Genomic DNA, 23,970 nt, shown 5'->3' with positions numbered 1-23,970 from the left:
CCCTAAAAGTATCTTGCATAAGCATAGATGAAGCCAAACCTATAAATGGGCACACGATTGCTGGTGTTGGAAAATGATTAAGGCTATTCGTAATGTGGGGACCCGTTTCCTAAATGTGAAATACAGAACTCTTTGAGAAACTAGGGCAAGCACTGTGAACTATGTCTCAAATCCTCTTTGAGAAGTAATCACTAGTTATTTATTTAATTGCTCTACTCATGGAAGGGGACCACATCCGTTTATGGTCTTCCTGTGGAAGATGGTTTGATTCTTAGAGGGCAGATTACCCTAAAAAGGCCACCAGTAGCCTTAATGTATGGACAAAACGAAGAAATCACTAACGCTAAAGAGCATCCTTTGCTGCACTGGAAACTGTTTCACTACAGGGGTGCAAATTGTGTTCATGGCAAGGCCCTTGCTAGGGTCTGGCGTAGCTGAGGCCAGACTGGGAACCCAAAAGCAGCCCAGGCTAACATGCTCAAATCAGCCAGCGCTCCTCGTCTCCTTGAGCTATTGCCCTTTTTTATCCATTTATTCTCTCTTGTCCCTCCCTGATCGCTTTCTCTTTACCTTTACCTTTTCCTTCCCTTCCTCTCTCCCTCACTCTCTGGAAGGCTCGCACCGCCTGCAGCAAGTAACCCCAAGGAGTTGGAAGTGATGTGGCTCACTGGTTAGAGGCGGCAGACCCGGAAGCAGAGGACGGCCCGGGACCAGGGTTCAATTCCCGACGCGGCAGGGTCGTGGACCAGGGTCAGCGGACTCGATAATTCTCGCCTCGGTGCCTACTCTAACCAGGGATCACACTCGGCAACTCTGGGCATTAGCTTGCCTCATCTTCACAACGGCCCCCCACATACGCCGGGGATGCCTGGTTTCACCTTGGAGATACCCAGCAGGGACCATCTCACAGGGAAAGCCAGGACGGGTTCCCCAGCGGTCCACAGCGCTGAGATACCCCATGGCGGGGTGATACATGCGCTTTACAAGACATCATCATTACAAAGTGAAAGAGGTACCAGGAGCGCCCCTGGGTTTTCAAAACCGGCCAGCCCACCGGGGACATGCCTTGAGAATAAAAGGCCTGTCCGGCCAGGACTGAAGAGCAACCTGCACGTCTCACATCAGAGTACATAATGAACTACCGTCCAGCCTACAGAAGGGCTTGACGCCTCCCATACCCCCAAAACATTTAAGCATTTCCACTTAGACACCTGTCTTCAAACAAATAACAATTCAAATGAAACAAAACCCAGAAACCGAGCACAATTCTTTGTCAAAACACTTTTTAAACCAGTATTTTGCTGAGACTCGCCTGAGCTTGCCTCAGTGGTTTCACTTACTTAACACTTGAATACTATATTTAGAAGGTGACAGCAAAATCAAACGCTTAGTGACACATCTTAGCAATCCTTCTGGAATCCAATTGACACCTCTCCCGAGCTCCTTCTGCTGCAGTCAAGAAGAAGCAGAATTTGTACAATGGCGTAAACTTTAAAGGAGACGCAGGGGCGAGACTTGCCTGATCGATGTAATAGGCGGTGCCAGCCCTGATCTCCCTCCGCTGTTTTAGATCTGTTTCGGTCGTGTCTCTGGACAGCGCAATGTACTCAACCTCGCGTCGGGTCAGCTCCTGTGGAGAGTGGTGAAAAGTTGTTAATTCTACTAACAAAACCACAACCAAACAGTCTGACTTTATTACTGTAGATTATTCAAGTAGAAAGTACAACACAATTTTATCTGTAAAAGGGTCCTCTTCAAAATATACAAACGTGTTGCAAAAATAACTGTAAACAACAATGTAAAAGTGTTGAATGTAACAAGAATGGAGGAGGCCTTACCTCATGCAAACGGAGCACGCACCTTAATTAATGTGAAGCCTAATTGTAGGAAACTGTGTTTTTGATTAAACCACAAAAAAAACTGTGCTTAACCGTCTGGCAGCTTTGCACAAAAGCAATCAGGCTTAACATAGAGGCAAGAGCAGTGGCGGCTACACCGCTATGGGGGAGGAGCGACACCCCACTGCTTTTAAGTACTGCAAAGTAATAGCATAAAATGATAATAACTTTAAGTTATTATCATTTTATGCTTCCTGCTGCTTTGCGGGCGGGTGGGTCGGTGGGGCTGCTCTGCTCTCGAAACAGGTAAGGGTAGGAGTGGTTTGCCCACTCCTAAGTGCACATGACTGGTTGGCCAACCTTCTTGGGCCGCTCAAAACAGTCATGCGCACTTTCCCTGTTCTCCATGCAGGCTGCATTACAGCCTGCGTGGAGAACATGCCCAGGCCCCCTTTACAAGGCTGAGCGTCCAACCAGGACGCACAAACCAATCACAAGCTGCCCTGCAGCGTTGGGATTGGTCAGGGGAGCATGGATGCTTACCAATAATAATGCAGCATTGCAGTGTTGTGATTGATCAGTGGGGCCTGCTTCTTGTTCCACAAGGAGAGCAAGAGCAGAGACGCATGACCCAGCGGCAAGGTACTTTTTTTTGGTGTAATTTTTTTATATGCACACCATGTGCGACCCCCCCATCACACCCCACCCACAGCGTGCCCGCCCCTCCATCCGCAAACCATGCTGGCCGCCACTAGGCAAGATGTAATGTATTTATTCAACACTCAATCAGTAATAAAGTAGAAACATAACAAGAAAATTCCCTCAAAAATGTAGAAAAATAGAGGCATTTTTTATATCTAATTTGACACCAGAACAACAAAAATCTAATCAGTAGAACCTTTTAAATGTTTTTAGTAACAACTAGAACCTAAAAGATCAAAGCGCCAACTGCGGCATCTAGTCGCATGAGATAGGGACAGAGTTAAAAGTTATGGCTCACCGCGATGGAGCGTTGTTCAGATACATGCAGTGGATTAATTTACCTACAAAATAAAAAAGAAATTTGAAAAAAAGTTGCTAAGAAGGTAAAGTTCAGCGTCGCAAGGCAGCCTACGGAGTTGGAGGTGGAGGCACGTCGTCGGGGAGCCCCTGGACTGAGTTGTGGTGAAGATTTTAATGTTCGAACTTAGTTGCTTTTGGAAATCGAAAATCTCCATCGAAACAATGCTGCCGGCTGTAGTAGTTGAGGGCTCCACAATGCCAGATACGGAGCAACTAAACAGGATTTGCTGTTGCAGAGAAGTGCGTAGCAAGGCAGTCCGTTGAGGGTACAAAGCTGGTTTCAAGTAGCAGTACAGTGTTCTGGTAGCAGCAGTTCAGTCTACTGAAGTACAAAGCAGGCCTCGGACAGCAGGTCAGTCCTCTGAAGTACAAGCCAGTCCTTCTGGGGGTCCTCTGCCGGTCCAGAAGTGAACTGAAGAGGGTCAATTTTTTGCACCTGGTGCCAGCCTTTGAAGTGGGAGAAACTTCAAAACCCCTGGCCCCCACATCCGGTTCTGGAAATTTCCGCCGCTTCCCAGGTTCCAAGAGGTCTAGAGTGAATAAAGACTGATGTCATGTACATTGTGAGTTTGCTGGAGGTAGCCTCTTTGAGATGTAAGTGGAGCAGGGAACTGTTCTGCACCTCCCATCGTGAAAGGATGGCCCTTCCTGCTAACACCTGGTCCCCCTTTGTCTCACTGTCTGGGAGGAATACACAAAGGGATACTGCCACTGTATTCATAGTTATGTGACTCAGAACACAGGCTGCAGGCACCAAATTGTGAGGACAAGAAAATGCCAACCTTCTAAAAATTGAATTTTCAGAATTGAAGTCCAATGAAATTACAATTCTTTTGAGACCAAGTATGACATTTCTTTATGTCCCCCCAAAAAAGTTGCCAAATGTACTAAGGTACCCAATGTTATCCCATGGGAGAGGAAAACCTCACAGTAGGGAAAAATAAATCTAGGAGGACATGTACAACTTAAAAACACATGTCCTAAATTTTCAATACAAAGCACCCGACCCTATAAGCTGTTTATGGGTGGCTTATTTATATGATAAAGCAAGGTTTAAACCTGGATAAAGGTTTATTTTGCATGGTCGAATTGGCAGTTTAAAATTGCACACTGGCTGGAATGGCAGGCCTGAGACATGTTTTAAAGGGCCACTTAAGTGAGTGGCACAATAAGTGTTGCACGTCAACTAGTAGATTTTTTTTACATATCCTGAATACAAGCTGTGACACTTTACTGTGTCAATTGGATATAAGCCAATGTTACCACATTTAAGGGAGAAGGCACACACACTTTAGCACTAGTCAACAGTGGTAAGGTGCACAGAGTCCTGCGGCCAACAAATACAAAATTCAGAAAATACAAGGGGTAAAGGGCAAAAGTTTGGGGATGACCCTGCAGAAAGGGCCAAGTCCAACATCAATCATGATGATGGGGCCAGGAGGTCAGATTGACCTATACAGCAATTAGGCAGTGTCCAATGGGCTGGGCTACCGGTCAGTGTATGGGCCTTTTTGGCTGTGCTTGGGCCTGTTTTATGGTCTGCTACACTGGTTTTAGTGTTGATTTCCCGGACATTAAAACAAATCTTGACAGCAGCAAGCTGAAACCCATGCAGTGTTCCATACTTTGCAAACTGTGTATGCAGCATGACTTTACACATTTAAAACTGTCTGACCTGAGCTACGTTTTACCTACACAATTCTCTAATGAGGGGGCCACTCATATTTGGTGCACCTCTGTCTATTTTCTGCCTCAATCAGGCTCCGGGGTCCACCCCTCACTCCCCACTCTGTCCCAGAGCCATACATGCTCCATTTTCCCTCATCAGACAGCAGCAGCAGAGCAACTGGTGGCGTCGCTTTGGGGGCTTGCTGGGGCTCCATCTGTAATTGTTTTAGACTCACCATCAAGGAGACAACTGCAGCCAGCAAAATAAGACACAGGAATCTCAGCCGTGGATTACTGATTTTGTTCCTGTTTGCATTTCATATTTTACTTACTCGTGAGTTCCCTGAGAGAATTTGATTTTTTGAGTTTATATAGTTTCCTAATGCAAAACACTTCTCATGTATATTGAGTGGTGTGAAAAGAGTCGCCTCTGTATGTTTGTGTGAGTTCGGATTGTGGGTGGGTGTTTATAAAAGGCCATGATTAAGAGCTATAGAGTTCAGGACGAAGGAAGTGTGAATTTCTCAAACTGTCCAGCAACGGATCACATGGGGTTCAGAATAACTGCTTATTCAATCCTTCAATCCTTGGCCTCTCTGAAGAGCAAGAGTCAGGTGTGCCAATTGTAAATGTTATTCCATGCCAAAGTGCTTTAAGGAAGTGCACGGCTGTTAAAATATTAACATGGTGAAATTTAAAGAAAATGCAGTGCATATGGGTGAGTGGGTGTGTTGTGTGTGGGAAGGAGAGTGTTAGGAGATGCAAGTAAAAATGTGCAGAAGAAAATGACAAGAGGGTGCTGAAGAGGAAAGAGATGAGGTGTGAGATAAGCAGATCGAGGGTTTCAGAAAGATATCAGGAGAAATTAACATAAGTGTCTTACCAAGAGACTGCAGCAGAAAGTGGTGTGAGGAGAATTGGAGTGATTGAAACACTCCAAAGATCACTAACCCTCCCCACAGAGCTTAGTACTGCTTCATAGTCTGCTTAGAATGTTCCCATTAATGTGTATGTGTTTGTCATGATTGCCCATTGTAGGTTACCCCGCCATTTTAATCTGTGGCCCCATGCGTGCCCCCTCTAAAAATCACTTCTAGAGATGGTAGTACAAGCAACTACAGCATGGATCAGACTAGCTATCTCCCACACGATCTTAGACAGGCATGGTTTTAACGGGTCGCCCTTTCATATCCCGAAGAACCAGTGGGAAGAAATCAGCAAGTGTGACCAGAGGGTGAAACACAAGCATATGATTTGTCTCCTTATGTAAATAAGCACTAGAAACCAGTAGATCCGCCCATTATTTTGCGCTGGCACATGACCAATCTTGGCTTTACCAACGTGTGTGCACATGTGGGTGGACAACTTTGATGTGGATAGCCATCTATTAAAGTTTTTGCCATACTTTCTTATTGCTTTACCATTTCAAGATGGCCAACACAATAAGAACCAACACATCAGCCATAAGAATGCATTCAAAGAAGTGCAGCATAATTAAATTAACTCTGGTTCAAATATGGTACAGTTATCTAGTGTTATGCATCTGAGGAAACTCTAAGGTTGATCAACCATGCAGATAGATTTATCAAAAGTTACTATATGTGCCTTCTTTAAACATAATCATTATTCACTGTTAATAGATTTGTTCCCCTTCCTTTACACACTACCCACCTTTTCCTTCTCTTTGCATGTCTCAAAGGAGCAGCCCTAGCATTCCTAACAAATGTAATTCACGTTTACAAGGAAGCTCCTTCCACCTCCCAAAACAAGTGCTTAATGTGTGCTGGTAGTTGCCCCATCACCTTTTTAAGGGATCAGGACATTTAGTGATATAGGTTCCATCTTGTGTGCTCACTAGATTCTGCCCGCATTCTCATACTAATTGCATTACATTCCTTCCCTACATGTCATCAAATAGTGTATTAGCTAGTGTTCCACTAATGGGTCAGTGGTATTTATTTGCGACCATTCAGACTATATACTCACAATTTGCTTAAAAGCCAGGATTTGAACTCAGATCTAGTCGAACTAAGGCTAGTGACTTACCCATTGGACTATGAGTAATGCCCTGTAGTCCATCAACTGTTGTTTTTGCATTTGTCACCCCAAGTGGGACGGGTATGCCTAGACGTAGGCCCCGTGCTCTCCATACCTCTGGAATCAAGCTATCCTGGCTGAAGAGGGGTAAACCCCGAAACCGGTCCTAGGATGCTTGTTTCCAGTCCAGGCTGGACTGTTCCCATGATGCACAGGGTCAAGACTGATTTGCATATGGCTGGGTTCAAACTGGAATTGCATGGTGAGCAAAAAAACGATGGATTTAGGCCCAGATCTCTGTACTGGGGTGAATGTATGACATTGTTCTGCATTCTGTCCATCAACTGTTGTTTTTCCATTTGTCTCCCCAAGTGGGACGGGTATGCCTAGACGTAGGTCCCGTGCTCTCCATGCCACTGGAATCAAGCTATCCTGGCTGAAGAGGGGTGAAACTCCGAAACCGGTCCTAGGATGCTTGTTTCCAGCCCAGGGAGGACCTGGACAAGGATGGATTTAGGCCCAGATCTCTGCACTGGGGTGAATGTATGACATTGTTCTGCATTCTGTCCATCAACTGTTGTTTTTGCATTTGTCACCCCGAGTGGTACGAGTATGAACATCTCACAGCAACTTTTAGAACATGCCACACTGAAACTCATTGGGTGATGTTTAGATTATTGGCTCGAAAATCCTTCATCTATTTGATAATTTACTTCAGAAAGTCCAACTCTCCGAAAACTGCCCTCTCGAAGGTCCACCATGACACATGCAGCATGCCAAATGGCAAATGGAGAGAGACAAAAGTTTATGATATGAAGACAATCTAAGAAAAATATTCATATCTATATTTATGTATTTATCCACTAATATATCATAAATGGACAGAGTATGACAATGTTTTATGATGCAATAAAGTTAACATGTTGGGATTACATTGAGATTGGGTTAACAGATTTGAACGTAAAGCGTATTGCATGCATCCATTCTTTAGTCAGTGAACCCTATATAAAGCTTAGTCAAGAAATTGTCTGAAGAAGAGAGTCTAAATTTGCTTTCAGAAGACAGAGAGTGGAATCAAAGCCCTGAGGTCAAGGCTAAAGAGTTCCAATCTAAAGTGGGTGCACTAGAGAAGGATTATTCCATGCTGAAGGTGTTCTGAATTTGGATGTTTGAAGAGGAGAGCATTTTGGCGGTGACAAAGGTGTGTTTTCCACTCTTTAATAATTGGGATCAGTTGGTTTGAACGGTTTGAACCATCTTAAGACCTTGTCTTGAAAGCCGATGTGATGATCAAGTAACTGAAGTAGTCTATCATGATCAACTGTGTAGAAGGCCTCTGACAGGTCAGCAGGAACAGTAGGCATGATTACCTTTGTCAGAAATGTGAAATCCAGGACCTTTAGGGTTGCGTTTTGATGTTGAAGCCCATTCTAAAACCTGTCAGATCTATCAAACGTCTCTCTTTGCATTCTCCTCACTTATCCTGAATGTTAGAACTTTTCTGCACAGACGTACAAACTGGTTCATCATCAAGAGTTGAATGTAACAAACTAGTAGAACTAGTGTAATTGGAACTAGGTCTTGGTGCCAAGACTACGTTTATTTAAAGTTTCAGTCATCTGTGGCAGATCGGTTTTATATTTTGGTGACCAAGTGGCAAGTACACCACGTGCCTTTTGATTCTCCCGCCGAATAGTGTATACACAGACTAGACCCTCGGTGGGGCAACTTGGTTGCTTTCATATTCTCTTTACGGCCAATAAAGGGAGTAAACTGTGCTGCTCACTGCAGAGTTCTGCCACTTATAGCAGCTATCTCCCAGGCATTTTCCATACTTCTTAACATCCCCAGCACTGCGAGTTGTATATGAGGTACTCTTTCACAATCTTTCTCCCTTATAGAAATCCTCATGTCCTCCAGCTTATTATCTTTTTGCTTAAGCAGGTCCACCTTATCCAATTTCTCCACTTCGTTACCTTTGTCCATCAGTCTCCTCGCATCCCATCCCTCCATTTCCTTTCAGGTAGAGGATGAACCAAAGTAGCTAAAAGAGATTAGAACAGCTTGTATCCCTGAACAAGTTGGCATGCTGATGTTGGTTATTTTTACTACTGTATGTTATAATAGTACGTTACCTAGAGCAATAAGATCCTCCTCTCGAGTTTTGCATAAATATTGTGTTTAGAATGTTTGTTATATATTACAGCACACAATTCCAATTTCTATTGCCATTACTCTGCAAATGGCTTATTTCATGTATATATACTTGTTTGAAGCTCCTCTAAATTAGCGCACTGCAGTGGTGTAGCTAGGCTGCCATGAGCCATAGTGCAGGCAAAAGTAACTGGGACCCCTCACTAGGATGACATCTTGGTCGGTGAGCTACAGTCGACACGCCTCAACCTCTTTGGCTATAGTCTGCATATGTCATATCAAAACTCACTACCACTCCCACATACACACTATTGTAGTTCACTCCCTACAGTGTATTTCTGTAAGTCAAAGCCATGGCCCTAAAAAGCATTACAAAAGCCAACAGGTTTGGCCCTTGTAAAGTGCACCAATACAAAAAGATAACATGCAGGGACTTCATACTCAAACTACTGCTCTCACATGGACTCACCCCTCATGCTGCACTCACACATGCAAATGCCAAATGCCACACTCACAGTGGCATATTCCTGACTACACTCACACAGGCATAACTTTCAAACTGTAGACCAGTTACTCTGCACTCACAAAAGACAATGTAAATCCTACATTCATACAAGTACTCCACTCACAATGCACTTACAAATCATCGTGGCTATTCGGCACTCACACGAGTACACTGCACACACAAAGGTACACCGCTCACTAGGAAGGAACAAAATGTGGACAGATGGTGGCATTGGAGGCACAGGTTGAATATCAGTGCCTACCATGACACTGTCTGTGCATGGCTCATCAGTCCTCTAGTGAAACCCAAAGCTGTTTGCAATGAAGCCTGAATGTCCACATATGTTATCAAATCAATAAAGAAAGCATTTGCCATCTAAATGTGCGGACATGTGCATCAATAAAAATATTCAAAAGAAAAGCTTTGCACTGGCCCACTGAGTGAAAACATCTTACAGCTAACAAGCCATTTTATATATTTAGAATGGAGTGTCGGGGACTCGACAACTGGTAACTCTGGAAAGTATTTAAATCAAAACACAAGGAGTTAGACAGTAGTCACCAAGTCCATCACCATAACCTGCATGAAGTCTGGCCTTGAGGAACTCTACCAGGGGAAAACTCCCTGGCTCCCTTCAGCAGGGAGGAGAGGTGGCGTAATGACTAGAGCTGGCAACTGTGGTCCTGGAGAACCAAGTTCGAATGCCGGCGTCGGTTCAACATACTGAGATTTTGGGCAAATGAAAAAACGTGTGTAGCGTAAGGTTCTCGCGTAAAGCTCTCCAATAACTGCGAAAAGAAAGAGTAATTTGTGACTGCTTGTAAGCTCCGTGGGCGGCCTGAATTTCAGCACCAGACCATTGTTAAAACGCTTCCAACTGCCGCTTACACATCCGGGTTTACTGCTCCGGTTACATTCTCTCAACACTCACTTCCTGTATTGAGGTTCGGGGTACAGTTGTCCTGTAGATTAGGTGCCATTTACACGACGTCCAGATGTTTTGTGCACTGAGTGGGCAAATCCTCACATATTTTGCTTTAATGTTAAATGCATCAACTGAGCTCTGCAGGCCAGGCAAAGAGTGATGCATTACAAATAGAATGCTTTACAGTGTCTGTTATTTCCGTCGGGCATTTCATTCCCACGTATTGCGCTCTGGAAATGTGCCTTTTATTCTTCTTCTCCTCCTTCCATGTAATCCCTTTACAAAAGGCAAGCGTTTCCCCAGTATTACAGCTAATAATGCTATTTAAACAGGCAACAACCTTGAAATTGACTCAACTAAAACATATATATATATATATATATATATATATATATATATATATATATATATATACACAAATATATATATACACATATATATATATATATATATATACACACATACATATATATACACACACACACACACACATAATATATTACCTACTGGCGGTCGCCAGTAGGTAGTTATAGTTAGGATTGTTTTCCATAGGAAATCCGCAACATTCTATTGGGAATAACTTTGGCGCCGGTTGAGGAATCTGCCTGTAATTTTCCTTAAATTTGCCTCGCTGCGCTCCGCTCCTTCCCTGAAAGTTTGGGGGGGGGATTCGTCAAGCGGGGGCCGAGATAAAAGGGGGGTCCCAAAACGTGTTTTCCCCATGTTAATTTCCATAGGGCGGTTGGACTCACTTTTAGCCCAAACGGCTGAATGGATTTCCACAAAACTTGGCAAAATTGTAGGGACTGGTAGCCCGATGTGCCTTTGCTATGTCTCAAGATATGTGCTCCAGTGGATTTTGAGTAATTTAGGTTAAAAAAATATATATATCTATAAGTGCGCCCCGGTACGTGCACCGGGGCGCGCTCCAGCGCGCTACGCGAGTTCGCGAGCGGAAAGCTGATTGGCTCTCGGGTGTCTGTCAACATTCCAAACAGTCCGGAGTGGCCGCCATCTTGTGTCTCGGTAGGATCGAGACACAAGAGGTGGCAAAAACAAAGGGGGAAATGACCAAAAGGGGGCAGGGTAGACCCCCCCGACCCCCTAGGTTTGATGTGGGGGCCATTAAAGGGCCCGCGGGGCAAAAAAAAAAAAATCGATTTGCGCGGGGGAGCGCCCGGTACGCGCACTGCGGAGCGTACCGGGGAGCGTACTATGGGGAAAAAAGAATGACGGAGTTTTAAAAAAAATTAGCATTTTTTTATAAATTGGAGGTAGTTCTAAAAAGAACTGTTTTTTTAATTCTTTTTGTTGTTTTATATTTTTTTATTGTTTTTTGGAACATTTTTTACTTTTTTTGGCTTTTATGAACAATTTTATATTTTTTTGTAATTGTTATGGGGACAAACAAAAAACAGGGAATTGTAAACATCTCAACTGGAGCAAAAAAAACCAGGAAAAAATTAAGGTTTGTTTTTGCACTTGTGGTTGTCTCCAGCACGGTTAATCAGTTTAATACTTTGCTCTCCATAGCAAATTGTAGTCCCGCAAAATTTACAAACTATTTTAAAATCTCCAAACTGGGGTTGGATATTTGGGACCATCTCCTTTGTCTCTGGACCCGATGCAGTGGGTTGTTTACTTTGGGAGGTGCTGGGAGAAGATTGGGGAGGGTTTCTGGTCAGTTCTCCGACCTCTGCCGCAGCATAGTTGTTTGGGTGCCGGCATTGCATGTGGCGAAGAATACTTTTTGGCAGGGTTCCCCCTGGAAAGTACAATGCCACAGATCAGACATGTAACTTTTGGAGCATTAACTTTCTTTAGGACCCATGGGATTTTTAAAAACTCCCAGACATTGTGCTCCTTTGGCTTATAGGGGGTATTATCTTCAGGCAGGAACCGCCTCTCCTCCTCCTCCTCTTCCTCCTCCTCTACTTCTTCTTCTCCACCACTGTGGTGTTGTGGTGGTCCTTGTGGTGGTGGTGGTGGTGGTGGTGGTTGAGATGCTCTTGCTGCTGCTGCTACTGTAGCCATTTCTCAGTACAAATAGGTCTGCAAAAAGGTCTTCCTCAGTCAAAGTACAAAGTGAGAATGAGGAAAAAAGGTGGGGGCTTTCATCATTTGGAAAAAAAAACTGTTCTGAACCAATGAAAAGTGTTATTTTCAGGTCACATGACCCGACGCGCTTACGCTAAGCGCCCGGGGCGCGGCGCTTACATAGCGCGATCGTATGCGCTCGAGTGCGCTTACGCCGTGTGTATCACGCGGACGCGGCTACGCGATACGTCACGATGATGTTTTCGTTCGCGGCAATAGCGGAAACGGGACGGTCACCGGTACGCGCAACGGGGCGCGCCGCAAGACTGCGCTTTCCGGTGCGCACACCGGTACGGGCACCGGGAGCGCTCCAGGGCAAAAAATAAAATAATAAAAATGAAGACGATACATAAAAAAATAGTATTACATAAATATACAATATAGGATTCATTATAAAAAATATTATATTTGATAGCAATAGAAATTTGCTATTAAAAAACCTTTGAAATTCACTGAAAAAAACAGGTTTGAGGCCCTATATATAGTTAGGAATTAGCATTTACAAAGCCTATGAAATTCACAGAAAAACCCGTAGGTTTCACACCAGTTATAGTTAGGAATTAGCATTTAAAAAACCTATTAAATTCACTGAAAAAACCATAGGTTTGACACCAGTTATAGTTAGCTGGAAATTTTACTGACATAAAACCATTGAAATTCCCACGTTATAGTTAGTTGGACTCACTATAACTTGCGCGCCTGCAATGCACTGCTGATGACATCACATATTACATCACTCATGACATGGTCAGTGACATCACTCATGACATCACTGATGACACCATCCTTGTGACAGAGTGACAGACCTCCTTTCAGTGTAATGTAACCCTTGAAACACATATTCAATAATAGAAACTAAAATTTTCAAAAAATAGAGATGCCCATACCAGTTACAACAACCAAATCAGTAATACCACCATCTATATACACATCCACTCATTCACCAACAGTTCTATATAGTCACTCATACATATATTCACTCATCACATGTAGTGAAACACCTATACATCCTGTTACACACCGACAGTCATCCAAAAGTTACTCACACACATAATCACACATGCAAATAAACTATTGAACATCCATTTATTTGCCTATACAGCTATACACACACTACCACCTTACTTCTAAGGAAACTTACACATACTTACTCTCTTAAACAATCACTTATAGAAACACATACTTATTTAAACAAGAACTCTTTCAATCTCTCACTCTCACATATACTCACTTATATACATCAATACTCACATATACTAGATTAAAACATATGTAGTTACTGATAAAGACACTAGTGAGACAGTCATTCACTCACTAACACACACATATACACACTCATCCACCCATACAGTCCTGCACATATGCTGTCTTCAAAACACATACAAACAGTGAGTCAGTCATTGATGCATCTATGTGCTAAGTAACACCACCACCAAACCATACAGACACTCATACTGATACTAAAAAAAACATCTAATAACCCATATACACACACATGTAGCTACTCACCAACCCATGCAGCCACTTATACACAAAGTGAAACACTGATACATCATTTAAATATTTAAACAATACTCGCTAATATATGTATTCACTAAGATACACTTAATAAGCCAGTTAACCAATTTTTTTTTTAAAAACATCCATTAAGACACTTATTTAAACATTTATTCTTCCATCGACCTTTACATATACATATATAAAACATATTTATTTTTCAGAAAGACACACATTCACTGGATGGTGTCATCAGTTATGTCATGAGTGATGTCACTGACCATGTCATGAGTGATGTAATATGTGACGTCATCAGCAGTGCATTGCAGGCGCGCAAGCTATAGTGAGTCCAACTAACTATAACGTGGGAATTTCAATGGTTTTATGTCAGTAAAATTTCAAATGCAATTTCAAATGCAATACTCCTGTGTGAGTAGCGGCTAATGCTTTGCTGGCCCTTCTTATTTTTCCATAAATTCCCGATCGGATCCGACAGGATTTACCGGCCACCCCCTACGGGACTAACAAGCAGGTAATGAACGTACTACCTAAGCGCGGAAACAAGCCGTCCTTATTTTAAACTCCCTTTGATGGTTTGCGGGCCTCGGCCCCCACCTTTTTGTGTTTTTCAGTTTCCCGATCCATTGACGCGATCGAGTCTTATTTATCAGCACGCATCCACCATGGGCACATAAATATACCGAGGCGTATCCTCGAGTATACCGTTGCACAACCAATGTAAGCCCAATCCCACCCTATTTGCCATGATCATACTGTACGAAATACGTGTCTGTTCACGATGCGTTTTTTTCATTCATTATTTCATTATTTGTTTCTACCCCCCCCTGTAGCCAACACGCCATGATGTTCCTCGCTTATATACGAGATACCTACCATGATCCAAGCAATCCTTTCTTCATGGTAATTACAACATTCCAACCTTTTCAACCACATTATACGAATTCCATGATTAGATCTTCCATGACTTAAGTCATCGTGTTTATTCAATCCTTTCTTTAGATAACTTGCACCACCCCCGTCCTGATGAAGACCCCCAAGCAAGGCAACACCTATTGCCTGCATTAACTCATGGGTTGAAACGTCAACAGCCTTCCTATTTTCAGCTTCCGTCCATATAGGTCATTAATTGCATTTGTTCTTTGGAAGCATGATGTACAGATAATATTTTCGAACCGTTGGTCCATATTTTGTGAATTAAACTAGTGTACTGTATAGTAAGGTCGATTGACCGTTGTTTATGTCACTTTTCCAAACTACCCTACACTTTCTCCTGCACCATCATTCCCCCTACCCCCCTCCCTTTCTGGGGCACGTGATACGTTGAATTTTACTTACCAAATGATTGTGTGACATAACGTACCTACACATTGTGATTAAACAACAATGTTGTCATCATTTCAAGACTTATGCTCTTAATTATCATTTATTATATTTGTATACTCTCTTTTATTTTTGTGTTCTGGGACCCCCCTTCTCAGTACTACCATTTTAGCTATACAGCGAAAAGTGCACACTAATGATGATGCTGGTGGCTGGTTAAGCTTTTCATCTGAAACGGTGGAGGGGGTTTACTTTGGGCTCATTGGTCAGTTCTGAAACATTTTGCATAATCAGCAACACTCAGCTTCCGAGTTGTTTTATTTCTCATGTACAGATGCCTTGCTCATGGATGGCTTACCAATACTCCATTAATGACGTCTCACCAGAGCCATAAAACACAAGGAGCGGATTTTACAGTACATGCATCTGGGCTTGGACTGCACTTTGTTAATCTAATCCTCCTGGAGTGGTAAAAGCTTAAGTCATTTTCTGGCTTAATGTGCATGGTGTGTCACTTACGCAGGGGTCAGCGGGCGACGTACAGCATCATTGGTAAATTAACGCCTTTCACACAGAATATTTTGAAAGCTGGGATTAAATATTTGGAAAGCTGGGATTTCCTATCTGGAAATGTCTCTTCATTTCTCTGCTTGAGGTGGGGGTGCATAGGATGTTGCTAGCAGGAGATGATAACAGGTACATCATGCAGAGCCATTTTAGTGTCTGGTAAAAACGTGACATCCTACATAAGAGCTGCATTCATATTATCATAATCTTAACATTTCATCCCTATTATCCCTTTCAATCCACACAATATTGTGCACAAAAGGCCAGAAATGTGAGGAGCTTATAATACAAAAACCATGGAGGAAACATGCCACCATATTGAGCAATTAAGTCCTTGGCAGTGGTGGTGCAGTCACTAAGGTGGGCGGCTTGCAAGGATTCCAGTGATTCTTGTTCACAATTCAACAAATTGTAGACATTTTGACAATTATGAAATCTAAAAGGCAAAGTTAATTCTAGTGAGATACACGCTGTCGTGTTCTTGATAAAAGCAGCTGGTCCACTCTTTGTGACTTACCAAGTACTGCATGGCAATGGAGCGACGGAGAGGTCCAGGGGGGCCAATGAGGAAGACATCTTGCCCCAAGAGATCTTTCTGCATTATCCACTTTAAATGCTGGATCACAGCCTGGGACAGAGGCTCAGACACTGCAGAAGAAAAAAAAACATCCACAAAATTCATCCAATTTTAAAGAAAATTAACCTACTAAATTGAAACGCCAATTTCAGAGCTAGACACACCTTCCTCCGAGCCGATACTCTTCAATGACCCCAATAATGTCAAAAAACAATTTTATCTATTGCTTCCCTGATGGTTCCAGAAGTGACAGAGTAGGTCTCCTGGAAACTCTCTGCAAACGTTAGACCATGGGTACTCGCAAACATTTTCTCAAGGGCCACAAAGTTTGGTCTGTGATGTGACGAGGGCCGCATCGATGTCAGCAGGGTGGCGATTTTGGGGGGGGAACAGGGGCTGTAAGGAGTGCATAGAGGAAGCGACGCATATACATTTAGTGGTTGAATTGCACAATGTGAAACCAGAAAACCTGAGACGTTACCAAATTGTGTGGAATGAAATACACTTTTTGAATTTTAAAGACACGTTATCATATTTTTACACTTTTGCTGCAAGATGGCTTTGAAAATGTAGGAGTTCCTAAAGTTAAGTGGAGCAGGACAACATAGTTACTTACTTTTTTAACCTTCAACTAACCTTTCAACAAAGGCTTGCCTGTATATTTAAGTTGTTTTAATGTTAGTGCTGAGTTCAGTGAACAGCAGCCCAGTGCTGCTGTTCATCTGTGCGCCACATGTAAAGGTCAGGAGGGCCGCATGCGGCCCCCGGGCCATACTTTGAGTATCACTGCGTTAGACAATACCTTACCATGTTCTCTACCTAAGAATCCACTCCCAGCACCAACACGTTTTTGGCATCCTAATTTTGATGAGAGTATACCCTCACTGCCTTTGTGTGTGTTAGTTCCATCAACTTTCCTCCGATCACTGGCAGTAGTTCAAACTTGGTCCCTCTAATAAAAACCTTTTTCCATCCATTCTTGTCTCACATCCCCAAATTACTTACATTCTTTAGTTTTGTCTTCTCCCTGTGTTGCAAAATGTTTCCCCAGATAACCCCCCGAGTAATATTTTCCTCACCCAGCCTTTGCTATTTCTTTATGTTGGCACCAGGGATTATCCAACCAGCAAACTCCCCGTTTTATGCTCCAGCACTTCCTGATCTCTTCTCAAAGGTAACGTAAATATGTCCACCACCACATTCTTAACTCCAAGTAAAAATTCCATTCTAAAGATGTACCCATTTAAACCTAACATCCAAAACTAAATCTTTGGGGCAGTTGCCTCAGCTCCTTTACAAGTAAAAGTATGAATTAAAAGTTTATGATCGATGTGTATAAAAAAGAGCATTCCCCATACATAACATTTGAATGAGAAATAGCCCCAAAATACCCTTAGATCTTTCTTCTAAATTCTAAACAGGTTCTTCCATCAATTTCAAAGCTCCGGATGGTAATGCTGAACTCCTTCTGTGCCCTAGCCCACATGTTATGTTATGTTATGTTATGTTATGTTATGTTATGTTATGTTATGTTATGTTAATTTCGATTTATATAGTGCCAAATCACCGACAGGTCTCTTAGCGCTTGCTTTGGGAACCCGTTCTGGCTTTCCCTGCGAGATAACCCCTACTGGGCATCCCCAAGGTGAAGACCAGGCATCCCATCGCGGTGGGGCCGTAGTGGAGATTAAGCAAGCTATTGCCCAGAGTTGCAGAGTGTGAACCCATGATTCGAGTAGGCACCGAGGCGAGAATTATCGAGTCCGTGGACATTTTTGAGCTCAAGACCCTGCCGTGTCGGGAATTGAACCCTGGTCCCGGGTCTGATCTCTGCATCAGGGTCTTCCTCCTCTAACCAGTGAGCCACACTTCTCCACATGAGGAACAGCAGCTCCTAATCTATGTCTCTAGTGGTTGAGATAGTTTTCTTTGCCACAATGAGATTGTTCAATGACAAAGCATTACAAATTTGACAACTTTCAATCTTTAGAGCACTCCAAAGACATACGTTTTTAACAGACTTCTCAGAGAATCTACAATTTTTTTAAAGTGTTTCTACGAACTTTGAATAATAATATTCTGAAAACAAGCTCTTCCTTTTTTGTTGGTTAAGGCGCTTCCTTCACAGTTTCATCTCAGTCCATTTTAGGATTCATACTATTCTTCTATAAGGTACATCTCAAAAACTTTAATACCCTAAGACTTAAATACCAATTTTCTTAACTCATCGTCAACCAGTTCCCTTTATGGATCAAGTTTTTTATCGAAAAGATTTGACAACGTAAGCTGTCTACATACACCGGTTAGTGGCAAAGTCATTATAATCACAAAGCTCGTTGCCTTTGGTATCAAACATATAACACAAGCTCCTTGTAAACCTTTGGCTTCTCCCATAGCCTGTTCTTGCCAAGGAGTGAACCAGCAATTTTGCTATTTGCACCAATGTTTAATCACATGTTTATTCTTTGAGAGGGCTCCAGACCGCTCCCCGCTTGTCTCTTTAGAATTCTACTGTCTTTCATCCCGCCTGTTAGACATAATACTCTCAAATATCTTGGACAAGGACTAGTTTCTCTTTAAACATGGCCTAAACTTCCTTTAAACCTTCCTCACACTCCTTTCAAAAACTCTTCAAACCTTCAAAAATGTTCATTACCACATGTTGAAATGCAGCTGCTGCAGAAGTTACCCTGTGAAACAAACAGTGCTTCTATTAATCTCAACCACTGGTAATTGCCCTGGACCGAATTCCAGTACAGTGTTGTTTCCCACCATGCCACTTTAGACAGAGACCAGCCGTGTTTGAGCAAATGGATGGATGGATGGATGAATTAGTGTAAAGATGGATGAATGAGCGATTCAATACATGGGTATTAAACGGATATGTGAGTACCTGGATGGATGCCTGTATGTTAAATTGCACTTTTGAATGCTTGAATACGTGAGCCCATGTAGGATCTGTGGCTGGTTTAATGAGTGCATGGATGGATGAAGATATCAATGTTATAGGTCGAGGAATGTTGTTAAAACGTAAAGCATTACCAATATTTTACAGGTGCAATCTATTTACCAGGGTTGGGCACTATTATGCCATCAATGCTTGCAATATATGTAATATTACAATTATAATGGTGGTGCAAGCAGTACGCAGGAGTGGGGCACAATCATGACAAAAATGTCAATAGTATGTCTAGAATGCACACCATTATCCCAGAGCTAGCACAGTGCTTGTAATGGACAGGCACATGCACAGGGAGGCAATATTCAATCAAGAATTGCCACCATTATGGCAATTCTTGCCCATCATAATACCAGGGTCCGCTTTAAGTCATAAGTGGGTAACAGTATATTCAGGGGCTCCATAGTATGCAAAGAACTACCACGATTATACCACAGCCTGCATTATGAATTGGGTGGTCAACATCATGCCATGGGTACCCGCTATGGCTATAGTGTTTAGCCCATACCCCTCATAACGGTCAAATGTAACCACCCATGCAGGCAAGTAAAGAACGAGGTTTAGCCCATCAAAAAGCAAACCGAGCACAAGCTCCAAACGTTAAATTTATATAGAACACACATGCATACAACTTGCCAAAGCGTCTCCTTTCTAAACACCCAAAAAAGATCAAATAAAAACTCCTTGCACTTCCTTTCAACAGAGGGCATGATGTATTACGCCTGTTCAAAATGCCCAGGAAATCCCAAGTGAAGACCCAACATAACACACTATTACCTCAACACAATACAACAATGCAGAAACATAACAGTGCATCACTCAATTAACACATCACACCAAAACACAACTACAAAACAATTATACAAACGTTTTACCTACAGTGTCTCACCAACCCACAATAACAGCCATACCAGTGGTGAGCCACAGTGCGTTTTCAATTGTAGCCAACAACACTCCACTCCGCGTGTGGTGTCAAGCACTTTGTTGAGATGGACGTGGACCGTGTTGTCTGCTCACGGAGCCATGGACCTGGCCATGTACCAGACTTTTTAGCTCTTTGTCCTTCGAATGTCTCCTCCGGCACTGGTATCCTCCAGAATCAAGGTCCCAGTTATGGAAGAGGCCACTGTAGGCGTAATGATTGTCTTCTTATTCCATATCATGACGCAAGGCCAACACTCGACAGAGGTGCCACATGCGCTGCTCACTAGCATGTTCTTCACTTCACACAGGCTGCAAGTGACCTCATCTCTGGAATCTAATTCACTTAGGGACCACACCCTTGCAAGAGCCCATTGAATCAGACCCCTACAAGAAGTCAGTCATTCCAGATCGGCCGACGCACTACCTGCCTCAGAAAGATGCATTATTTGGGTTTCCTCCTGAGCTCACTAACACCGGCTGGTCAGCTGCTTGAAGAAAAGGCGCATCTGCTGCAAATTCAGGCTACTGCTAAGACAGTCCTCCAAATGAATACCTTCATGCTAGAGGGGTTTAGTCATCAGTATGCAAATACTAATTAGGTAACAATTAGGAAACAATTTTAGATAGATACGGTTTTCTCACAGAAAATGTATTCAGGTAGAGATTTATGTGTACTCCAAACATTGAATGGAAAAAGTCTTCTTAGAGGATATGTGCAACAAGTTGATGTCAAGCATGAGAATCTACTTGATTTGCCGAATCACAGAATTGGTATCTCAGGGACAGTTCTCAACTGGTTCACCTCCTTTCTGCACAACAGGACCCAAAAATTCAAGATTAATAACACTATGTCCTCTGCAGTTCCTGTTACTCTGGGTGTCCCTCAAGGATCCTCCCTCTGCCCTACTTTGTTTAATCTAGTCATGGAACCTCTTACCGCACTACTCCAAGCATCTAATGTTCAATTCCACATGTACGCTGATGACACCAAACTCTACCTCAAAATAAACACCATTGATGACATCAAATTACTCAACTCAACGCTTAGGAACACTCAGACCTGGCTAGCAGAGAATCACCTCAAACTTAACGCGTTAAAAACAGAATTCCTCCTAATAGCACCTCCCTCCAAAGTCCACATAATTCAGCCCTGGCTCAATCATCTCACTGCTCTCAACGTTCAATCTACTATTGTGGACTCCGCGAAATCGTTAGGCATAACACTCAACTGTAATCTCTGCATGCAACATCACATCAGCAATGCAACGAAGGGAGCTAATTTCCATATCAACACATTGCGTAAATTGAAACCTTTCCTTCTTCCCAAGGACTTCAAAACTGCAGTTCAAGCCTTGGTCATCCCTAGAGTGGAATATGGCAGTGCAACACTCTGTGGTCTCCCCCTTTCATCTATAGCACCATTAAAAGCCTCTATTAATGCTGCAGCCAGACTTATCACAGGCTCGAAAAAAAGGTCACACATCACTCTTGACCTAAAAGCTTTAAACTGGCTGCCCTACGAAGCCAGAATACATCTGAAAATAGCCTGTATGAACCACAAAGCCTTACACTACAACTCCCCCAGTTATCTCGCACAGAAACTGACAATATCTGGTGGATCAAGAGTGACAAGAAGCGCAGACAATCTTCTTTTGAAACCTAAGAGATTCCACAAGAAAAAAACCTACAAACGTTCTTTTTCAGGAATGGCGCCCAGGATTTGGAATGCCCTCCCTCCAGAAATCAGACTTATCTCATCTACAGCATCCTTCAAAAAAGAAGTAAACTCTCTCCTCCTAGCCAAATTATCATGAACTCTGTCTATTGTATTCGGTTAACTCAATACTTCTCCTCCTCAGACTATTTTGACTTTATTTAGCATGTAATCTGGTAACTCAATACTTCCTTCTTGTGACTAGTTTTATATTGTACTTTGTATGTTTATTGACCTCCTGCTTCTTTATTGTAACTTTCAGTCACACTCTGTCTGTAAAGCGCTCTGATATCCGTAAGGATCATGTTAGCGCTCTATACAACTTTCAAAATAAATAAATAAATAATTACTCTTTGACATTCCAACCATCATAGATGAGGCCAAGTGTATGGATATAAAGGAGAATGTGTCTACACCCTTGATTTCCACATACATAAGAAGAGAAACTTGGAAAAGCTGTGCCCTTGTTCAGAATGGTAACTGCATCACAATGAAACTCTTAAATTCTTAAATCATTAAAGCGACTCGCCCACATTGCTTAAACACATGAAAGGAGGAGTAAAGGAAATGAAATCATGACAAAATCAGACAGTAACGTAAAAGGCAGCAAGCTGCAATCCTTCCATTGCACCAGGCTCCCCTCCACCACCAAGGGACAAAGATGATAACCATCAGATGTATATCATGCAAAAGCACTGAAACTTGAAAGATGACTTTGTTTAAGGTTATAGTGGGGAGGTCTCGGTCTAGGGTCATTAGCAAGCCCTCAGAAATTAAACCACAGCAACACACTAAAGATGCCTTGCGATGTTAGCATGTTGCATACACACTAGTTAATCTAAGCCCTTCTGGTCTGATGATTCAGGCTCAAAATCAACATTTAACGTAAACTCCAGTCACTCTGCAGCTGTTAAGTTTACAGTAGCTTCAAAAATGTAAATATCAACTTCTGAAATACAACATTAATTTATACTGAGCTGTATAGATTTCGAAAAGCAGGGTGGAAAAGGGTGAAATCCTTTTATCTTCCTTTACATGCAGAAGATGTTTTGGCCAGAGTTACAGACGAGCGCCCAATGCAGGTAGATCATCACTGTCAAGTGGCTTGTGTTGTGTGCCACACATTCAGCCAGTCCTGTTTTTTTGGCCAACAGCCCTATGCATGCTCGGAGTTTTGAGCCCATACCTACAACGTTAAAAGCGAAACTATAAGTCCCAGAATGCAGAGGGCTTTTGAGTAAAATAGTAGGACTGACTGACATGGCAGAGAAAGTGAAGAAAGGAAACACAAGGAGATGATGGATGGAGCACTGAAACTTTTTAGACACTCACCCCCAGTCTTAGATCTGGGTTTAATCCATCATCAATCTTTGGCTCACTTCGCCACCTCAGTTCAGGCCCAGCCAAATGCAAATCAGTCTTGACCCTGTGCCTCATGGGAGCAGTCCAGCCCACACTGCCAAGCCAGAACTTCCCTGAACCGGAAACAAGCAACTTAGGACCGGTTTCAGGCTAACAGCCCTCATCAGCCAGGCTAGCTTGAATCCAGTGGCAAAGTGAGCAAGGGACCCATGTCTGGGCATACACTGCCAACTTAGGGAGAACAAAGCAAACACAAGGAGATTATGGACGGAGCACTGAAACTTTTCAGACACTCACCCCCAGTCACAGATTTGGGTTGTATTCATAAATGTTCTTTAGCTCACTTTGCCACCCCAGTTCAGACACCGCTATATGCAAAACAGTCTTGACCCTATGCCTCATGGGAACAGTCTAGCCCGAACTGCCAAGCCATGTCTTCCCTGGACATGGCTTCAAGCATCCTAGGACCGGTTTCTGTGCAACACCCTTCATCAGCCATGCTAGCTTGAATCCAGTGGCAAAGTGAACAAGGGACCCAAGTCTGGGCATACCCTACCAAATTAGGGTGAACAAAGCACACACAAGGAGCTGATGGAGGACAAAAGCCATGGTATGGGCCTGCTTCACAGTGTGGCGTTTTTATTGACAAGGTTTGTGTGTAAGCAAGAGAGTGTGAAGTTGAAAGTCTGATCAGATTTAGGTTAGATCCCAGTCCAATGTTTTTCGTTTGTAACGCTTGCCCT

At 42.8% G+C, this 23,970-nt stretch overlaps 1 protein-coding gene across 1 annotated transcript in view; it reads right to left on the bottom strand.

Annotated features, from left to right (window-relative positions):
* The window catches only part of VWA8 (von Willebrand factor A domain containing 8), a 1,363,176-nt gene that overhangs the window by 1,132,267 nt on the left and 206,939 nt on the right, over nucleotides 1–23,970 (bottom strand). Inside the window, exons 3-4 of the mRNA XM_086935029.1 lie at nucleotides 16,209–16,339; nucleotides 1,520–1,630 (exon numbers count right to left, since the gene is read on the bottom strand). Of these exons, the coding sequence (XP_086791155.1) occupies nucleotides 1,520–1,630; nucleotides 16,209–16,339 (242 nt within the window). The remainder of the gene's footprint in view (nucleotides 1–1,519; nucleotides 1,631–16,208; nucleotides 16,340–23,970) is intronic.

This window comes from Lissotriton vulgaris, chromosome 8, assembly GCF_964263255.1.
Source record: "Lissotriton vulgaris chromosome 8, aLisVul1.2, whole genome shotgun sequence".
Taxonomy (NCBI): Eukaryota; Metazoa; Chordata; class Amphibia; order Caudata; family Salamandridae; genus Lissotriton; species Lissotriton vulgaris.
Note: the sequence above shows the minus strand (reverse complement) of the source record. Positions and strands in the feature narration are given on the sequence as shown.